An 8,111-nucleotide genomic window follows, 5' to 3' on the forward strand; every position below is an offset into this window, starting at 1 on the left:
TTTGTGAAGTTATTAATAGAGGCATTCAGGGTATTTCAAAATACACTTCTTAGAAGAAATAATACCCTGGAACAATTCCCCTTGTACACTTCCCCCCCCCCACAGCCTTTTGCAGATAGGTAGGGAGGACTTGGCAGCAGATGAACGTGTACTGGCAAAACCTCTACTCTGTCTTTTATGGTTTCTCTGCCTTCCTAACAAGATGTTTTTACTGCTGATCTCTTCCAGAATTGGCAGCTGATTGCCTCCAAATGTCTAGAAGTCAGTAGGAATAGTATTTGAGTAGTAAACTGCATTCCCTTTAAACAGCTTGAGGATTTTGGAGCTGGTGGACTGCAGTCCACAGCACCAGCTCTGAGTGAAGGGTTCATAAGGGAATCGTGCAGCGAGTAAAAAAGCAAAGCACCAGAATGCTGCTTAAATTTTTCTTTGCACATGGCTAGTAACTTCAGACTTGGAAGTAGATGAAAACAACCACTTCTAGTTGATGGGGAAGCTCTGTATCAGCCCTTTATCTCACAGGACAGCCCAGGAATGCTTCTGGCAGTCACCTGCAGTAAAAGAACTTTGGGACTTGTAATGGCTTCACCAAGCAGCAGATATTTGGAATATATCACTAGAAGTCCCCGGGTGTAGAATGAACCTGGAGTGAGGAGCTGGCAAAACCTGCCTGCTCTTACCATACAGCAGGAACTTGTGAGCCCAGCCATTGTATCAGAAGTGGACTGCAGCAGATGAGGCGTTCAGCTTGGATGACGCACTGCACTTGTTCCATACACGCTCTCCTTTAGCCCAGAACTGTGAAGTGACGTTACTGATCAAACATAAGTCAAAATCCAAACAAAAAACCCCATAGATGTGACGCCAGATCAGGCGTCAGAAGTAAATCAGTGCCTCAGTTGTTGCAGGAAGCACGTGAGTTCTCCCTTCAGTGTCAGCAGGATTTGACGTCCATTGGTCATTCAGTCCAGAGCAGGGCTGAGCAAACAATGTTGCAGCTTATCAGTGGGACAGTTGGAGGTATCCTAGCCAGAAGTCACATCAAGGAAAGTGGCAAAGGTTATAAGATTGGAAAGCTTAACAGTTCCTCATTGTCTTCTTACCTGTTACAAGTGACTTACTCTGCAGTTTGTTTCACATAGGTGTGCTATCTTGAGGTGCAAAAGCCCTGCTTCGACATGAGGAATATGCTGTTTGTTTAGAACATGTCTGTGTTTGTGTTTGCCACATAGATCCACAGCTACAGGTTCAGGAATTTCAGTCTGAATTCCCATGCAGTAGAGCTTGACTTAGCACTGTCATGAAACACTCTCTATTGACTGGATCTGCCTGTGGTTAAAAGGGTAGTTCTGACATATGTATCAATAAGTTTTAGACCAGACACTGTACATTGAAGGTTTCTTCACCAGGAAAAACTCCCTGACTCCTTGTATTGGTTCAGATTTTGAAGTTGCTTCATGGAAACCATGTAACTTGGCTGTTGTGGAGGCCATTTATTTTTGTCAAACAGTAAAAACTGTTGAGATTGCTTTTCCTGCCTGTTTAATGGGATATTGTGACATCTGGTTCCATGTTCTTCGAGATCAGTTGTGGAAGCCAAAATGTCAAAAAGACACAACTGTGAGAGTGGTCAGAGTCCAGGATTTATAAGCTGTAAGGTGAAATGGCAAACTGCAGAAAGAGCATCTGGAGGTTTTGAAGGGTGGAGCTTTGTTTTAGCAATTCATTCTGTTATTGCTTTTCAGACGGGAGAATGAGGTAATTAGACAAGACTGTTTTTGTTGTCGTTAGGGAAGGAGAAGGTTTTCATGCAATCCTGTTCAGGGTGAGGGTGTTTGTCTATAAATAAGTCCTCAGCCTCTCGCATTCTTTCTGAGCTGGCAGTTGCCTTGAAGGAGCAACATAAGTTTATTTGTTATGATAATAGGAGTAGTAGGTGTGCAAGGCTTGTTCTCATTATTCCTGCAGCGATCAAAGCAGCTTCAAAGGCACCAAAGCGTTGAGCTGACCCTCTGTCCCTCCCTCCCCTGAAAGGCAAACAATTGCGAGTCTGTTTGTGGCTTCTGGCTCCAGATGCAAACCATTTCAGATACAGTGGAGAATGAAAGATAAAACCACTCTACCATAACCAGCTAATAATACTGGACTCCTGTTTTCATAACAATACCCTATTGAAACAGTGCTGTTTTTCCTCTAAGCTTGACTCAGCAGTTTTAGCCACACAAGACAACATCTAGATGTTCTTGCTTGTGCACAGCAGCTCTAAAAGTAGATGACTCTTCAGCGCAGACGGTTTGAGCCATGTCTGCTCAATAAGCTAATTTTAAATGGAGATATTTTTAGCAAGTGTCAATACTTACGTCCAAACTCCCCAATTACATAACTGTGCTTTCTTCACCAGTAATCAATTCCTATTATTAGACTTCTTGTTTCACTTCTGCTGGCCTTTGTAGTTAGTTGGAAGGAGCTGGAAGCTCTGCTTCAAGACCACAGTTACATACATGTTGCAAAAGGGATAACTGAGGTTCTCCTGGGGGCTGAAATGTTTTGCTCCTGAAGCAGTAAATCAGGGTCCTGGTTACAAGAAGCTGGAGAGCATTCCCATTTCTCCCGTGTCTCTTCCCACAATTGGCTTTGTTGCTTGCTGCTGTGTGTCAAACGCTTTGATCCTCACTTTGCACCTTTGACTTAGAGCGTGGCAGGAACCAAAGCAGAGGGATAAATGGAAGGTATTACCCAAGAAGTGTTTATGTGCCTGGGGAGCAGAGGTTGGTGTGTTTGTCTGCTCTGTGTGCTAAGGCAGATGAGAGGCACAGGTGCCTGGCATGTGTTTGCTGGAGCTGTAACAGGGAAATGAGGCTTTTAGATCGGATTGGAGCGGCTCAGGTATTTCTGATGAGAAGCAGCTTGGTTCCCTGCACCCAGCCACACAGACTCTAACGATGGGGTGTGCGTCCAGCCTGGAAGCACAGAGATAGGAAGAGTGGGTTTTAAACTACCTTTTTTCCCTTACCTGCATCTTTCCTTTCCCTTGTTCTTCCCACTTCTTCACTGCTCTTCCCACCTCACAGTGTGCTTAAAGTCTTAACTCAAAGCCATGGGAAAGGGAGATGAGATGCGACCCGGCTCTTCAGGCAAGCCCACAGCTTAGATCTCTGAGTTAGAAGGCTTCTGGTCAATGCAATGAGTTTGTGGTGGCTCTTTTACTGATTGACCTGTACAGAACCATGCAACCCAAGTAGCATCATGTAAGAAAAACACCCTTGTGAAGATTGCTTGGCTTCCTAAAGTTCTGGGTTGTTTTCCAGGTCTTTCGGTGTTGTGCTGTGGGAGATCGCAACGTTAGCGGAGCAGCCCTACCAAGGCATGACCAATGAACAAGTGCTCCGCTTTGTGATGGAAGGAGGCCTGCTGGAAAAACCAGACAACTGTCCTGATATGCTGTAAGTGTCCGCGGTTACCACTGCTCTCAGTGCACAGTTCATCCTTCCTGACTCCTTCAGTGTCCTCTTCTGCCCTATCTACCGCAGGAAGGGGTAGTGAAGAGTGATAGTAATGTGAGGTGCTGCTTGAGCAGTCTCTCTCAATCTAGGGTTTTATCATACTTAGACCAGAAAACAACTTTGCTTGTGGCCAGGATCTTACTTTGGGCTATCTCCTCTAATAGGGAAGCAAATGCCAGTCTGTGTGTTCCTGAATAAAATGGTCATAGAGCCTTAGAATGGTTTGGGTTGGAAGGGACCTTAAAACTCATGCAGTTCCAACCCCCTGCCACAGGCAGGGACACCTTCCACTAGACTTAATAAAAGCTCCTAAGTGACATTTGCTACAGCAGAAGGCTTTGTGCCTAAACGTTGTCTCTTCTGCTTAAAGTAACTGTGTTGAGCATAAAGAGAGAAAAGAGCATAGGCCGAGCTGAAATGTGTTGTGCGTGAACTCTGTGGGATGCAACTTCAGTTCAGCATCCACATAAAGGGATGTGTCATTCCTTTGTCTGAAGCAGCGTTGGATTTGCTCTTTTCAGTCACTGTGCTCATCACATGGAGATAAACAAATCTCCCCTGCTAACAGTTTCCTCTCTTGTAAGCACAGGAAGAAGTACACAGAGAAACCTTTGCCTGCCCCTAGAATCAATACCAAGCCTTGAGCAGAGGAGGGTGTGCAGTGCAGCAGGCTTCAGTTTTTAGCTTTACATTGTTGAAATACTTCTGCTGGCTTTTGTGTACAGTGGTTTCAGTTGTTCAGACTTTATTACTTTGATACCCTTCCCAAAGTGGCTTTTGGGAAGGAAATACTGCGTCTTGCAGTTATTGAAATTCGTTGGAGGCCCACGGAAGGGATACAATCACTTAAGGGCCTCAGCTGCTTGGGATTCTTAGGAAAAGAGCTTTTTTGGCTGGAGCGCTGCCTTTGGTTTCAGATGACAGGCAGAGTTGTTTTGTTGTTGGAGGGGGGCGGGTGGGATATGCAGGGGGAGGTGTAGCTGCCATGTGATTCCTCCGTTGCACATTCCTTCCCTTCCACGATGCTGTGGAGAATTCCTGGCAGTCCGATGGACGGGGCATTGTTTAGCACAGTCAGAGCTGTGTGATAGAGGGGGGGGAGCGGGCAGAAATGGGGCAAGAACAGGGGGATGCGAAGGGTCAGATCTATCAGAACAAGGGCTCAGCTCACAACTAAGGCACATCCAGTCTAATGGTGCCTTCTTTTTAGGGATAGTTCTGTATAAAACATCCTGAGTTTGTCCAAAATGAAGACATAATTAAAGAAAAGGATGTATTGACCTTAGCAGCTTATTGTGACTTGCTCTAGCTCCCTTTCAGCTTGTTTTGTCTTTGCCTTAGGACAGACACTCGAGTCTGCTGTAATTCAAATAGGCTGTTGTAGGAATAACAGTAGGGAGCTCCAGGAATAATCTTCACCTTTGTTCCATGCATTTGGCATTCAGAGAACCTGTTCTGCGTTACTATGGTGCTTTTTTCTCTGCGTGTTGTTGCTGCTTTCCCTGTCTCCCATCCTGGTTGCCCAAGATGCTGTAAAGATGCTGTGTAACGCTCTGTAACCTGACAGCTGCTGCCAGTCCTGAGCCTCACATGTGTGGCTGCTGGCAGGGACAGAGACCTGGGCCTTGGCAGGATTCCTGTGCCCTCTCCAGCTGTCTGATAGTCTGCTCCTCAGCACCAGACCTAGCAAGAAAATCACTGAATGGACACAAAGGTGCTTGTAGTGGAGTTGCAGAGAGCCCTAAGATTGCGTATGGATCTTGCTGTGCATCCCCCCATATTTCAAGCACTTTATGAAACCCTTTGTAAAAGAAGGGGTCCTCATTTTTGTGGAGCTTCTGTTCAGAGGCAGGTTTCGTGGCATGTTTGGGCTGGAGGAAGGTACTTTTCAGACCAACAGGTCTGTGATACTTTAATATTGACTCACAGTGGTAACTCAGGATGTCCAGAAGGCAAAGTCCATCTAATGCAGGGAAGTCAACTTCCTGTGCTTGATACTACAGGAAAGCAAATGAGAAAGGGAGCCAGGAACTGCACTTCTCATGGGCTGAGGCTGCAGATGCAGAGATACTGTTTCCTTTAAATTAGTTTGACTTGGAAACAACTGAAAGTAGGGGCAGACCAGAAATTTACCTTTCTGCAGAGAGAGGGGAGTGTGCTGACATATAGAAACCTCCAGAACAGGTGGAGTTGGTAGACTGCTATGGGAAAGTGTCGATGAGAACAGAGAGAAGGCTCTTGCTGCAACTGTCACCAAATCTACTATATTTAACCTTGCAGATGATGTGAGTGTTGGCACAGCCCTGCACGCTCCAGCCACAGCGCAGCGGTTCTCATCAGGGCCTCTCCTTGTCATCCCCCCCCATCCATGAATGCTGCATGGTGTGAGCAGTCCTGGATGTTCCATCTCTCCCAAGACTGCAATGCCAGTCGTGCTTGTTAGTGGCTGTGCTTTGCCAGCCCCTGGTAGCAGCCAGTCAGTAGCTTCGAGCTGGATCAGAGACTGAGGACACAAAGAACTGGAGAGGTTCTTGCTTGTGCAGAGGTGGATTTTATGGCATGGTTGTCTCGTGGTTCCAGGAGGTGGTAAATCCCTGCGAAAGGGCTGAGCACAAAAGGGACAGTATTTCTAGAGGCTTTTTTACTCTTACACAGGGTAAAACAAGACTCAGTTCTGGTTTTGCTACACCCTCTTGGCATAGTTTGCATGGTTTTACAGACAGAACCATGCAACAAGACAGATGGTTCAATGAGACAGTGCCAGGAGAAGCTTTGCTGTTTTTCTCCTCTTCCTGTGTAATAAGTCCTGTTTTTATGTACCACCACTGTTACGGCAGCGCTCACCAGGTGATGGCTGCATGGCAGGAAGGTTTGTTACAGCCGAAGCTCTCAGACACCGTGTTCCCGTGGGGCTTTTAACAGTTGTGGAGGCTGGAATTCCACTCTGGTTCTGAAGCAGAATCGCTTCCCCCACGCGTATTGTAGCTGATGAGACTATTTACGCATTGCTGATGTTCCTTTGTTCCTGGTGAGTGCTTGGTTACAAACCAGGGTCTGCTCTGCAGAGGTAATGTCAGCAGCAGAGGGGAGGCCCTTTGCTTTTCCCCACCAAACCAAGTGATGCAGAGCACAAACACACGCTCAAATGGAACGTGGCTTCCATAGAAACTTTCCATTTTCTACTGTCTTGGTGCAAAAAGTAACTCAGTTTCTGCTCAGTTCTCTGAGTAAAAGCTGCATGAGACCCACTGGTTCTTCCTCTCATCATGACAGTGCCTCCAGCTTCCTTGAGCTCCCTTGCCACCGGTCAGCAGCACACTGTATCAAACTGCTCGGGTGGCATTAACAGCCTGTGAGTTCTTCCAGTGCCTACTGGAAAGGGTTGGGGTTTTTTGGTTGAAGATCATGTAAACAAGGCCTGGAGCCCACACAGTTAAAAAAGGGGGAAAAATCCTTTTATGGGAACTCTGTCGGGGTTTTAAATCTGGAATGGCTTAAAAGAAACATCACATGTCCTTGTTTGTGCTGATGTCACATGCATTACTCCGCTGCTTGTGGTATCTCCTTAGCATTGCCCTTAGGCCTCAGGGCGAAGCGCCAGCGAATATCCAGTGTTCTTGGCTCCAGCTCCCGCTTCTATTCAGGGACGCAGCAGTCAGCTGGAAAGGAAACAGCAATGAAGTAACAGCAATGGATTTTATGTATTTATGTCTCAAGCTTTCCTCCCCGCTCGTGGGTGAGGGTATAGTGCAGTTTTATAGCTTGGCTTCACTTTCGCTACAAAAGACCTTTCAAAGACTCAAAACCACGCAATAGTTGAACAGTGTTTATATGTCTACATGCCTGTCACAGTACAGCACTGAGCACCAGGGCAGTTCTCCCAGCACAGACTGGTTTTGCCAGCTTCTTTTGGGTGTCACAAGGCCATGCTCAGGTGGCTGTCTTCACGGTTCATGCAGAGCGGGGCCAGCTGAGTCTAGTAGGACTATTTGTGACTTTAAATGCACTTCAGTTAAGATTGATTTTGTTGGGGTTGAAGTGCTCTCAGCAGTGTTTGCATCCCAAACACAGCAGCGTTCAGTCTCTTTGCAGGTTCACGTCTAGTGCACCCGATGGGAAATGCAGTGGGGTTCCTCAAGGAGTATATTCCTTGCGGAGGAGATGCCTTTGCTTTGGTTTGTTTCAGGCTGGGGTTCCCAGAGTCACCAGACCCTGCTGTGGGCAGCAACAGGCTGCAGAGTGCAGGGTTTTCCAAGTGAGGGTCCTGTTGGAAGGTTTGCTCTGGAGCAGGGGCTCTGGAGTCATTCAGACATCTCTCTGTGAGGGAGCCAGGGGCTGCTTGAAAAAGCAGTGAATTCGTGTTCAATTGGGTTTCTCTTCTTAAGTGAAAATGAAGCATTCCACACTGATGGAGAGCTCCAGTAAGTGGCTGCCGGTGCACGGTGCAGTGAGAGCTGCTTTGAGCATCACACAGAATGGCTCACATGCTTTCAGGAAACCTGTGCAGGTGAGGGAAATGGCATTGTTGGTTCATAGAACCAAAGCTGGATGTTTCGGTGGTCTGGCTAATGGGAATGCTGGCAGAGGTGGGACGTGGCCAGGCAGCTT

The 8,111-nt window shown here is 46.8% G+C and overlaps 1 protein-coding gene across 2 annotated transcripts in view; it reads left to right on the forward strand.

Moving 5' to 3' along the window:
- IGF1R (insulin like growth factor 1 receptor) overlaps positions 1-8,111 on the forward strand; it is a 178,344-nt gene that overhangs the window by 161,663 nt on the left and 8,570 nt on the right. For both annotated transcript variants that reach the window (XM_034066252.1, XM_034066251.1), the window contains exon 20: positions 3,309-3,443. In XM_034066252.1, coding sequence (XP_033922143.1) covers positions 3,309-3,443 — 135 coding nt within the window. The remainder of the gene's footprint in view (positions 1-3,308; positions 3,444-8,111) is intronic.

Source organism: Melopsittacus undulatus, chromosome 9 (genome assembly GCF_012275295.1).
Source record: "Melopsittacus undulatus isolate bMelUnd1 chromosome 9, bMelUnd1.mat.Z, whole genome shotgun sequence".
NCBI lineage: Eukaryota > Metazoa > Chordata > Aves > Psittaciformes > Psittaculidae > Melopsittacus > Melopsittacus undulatus.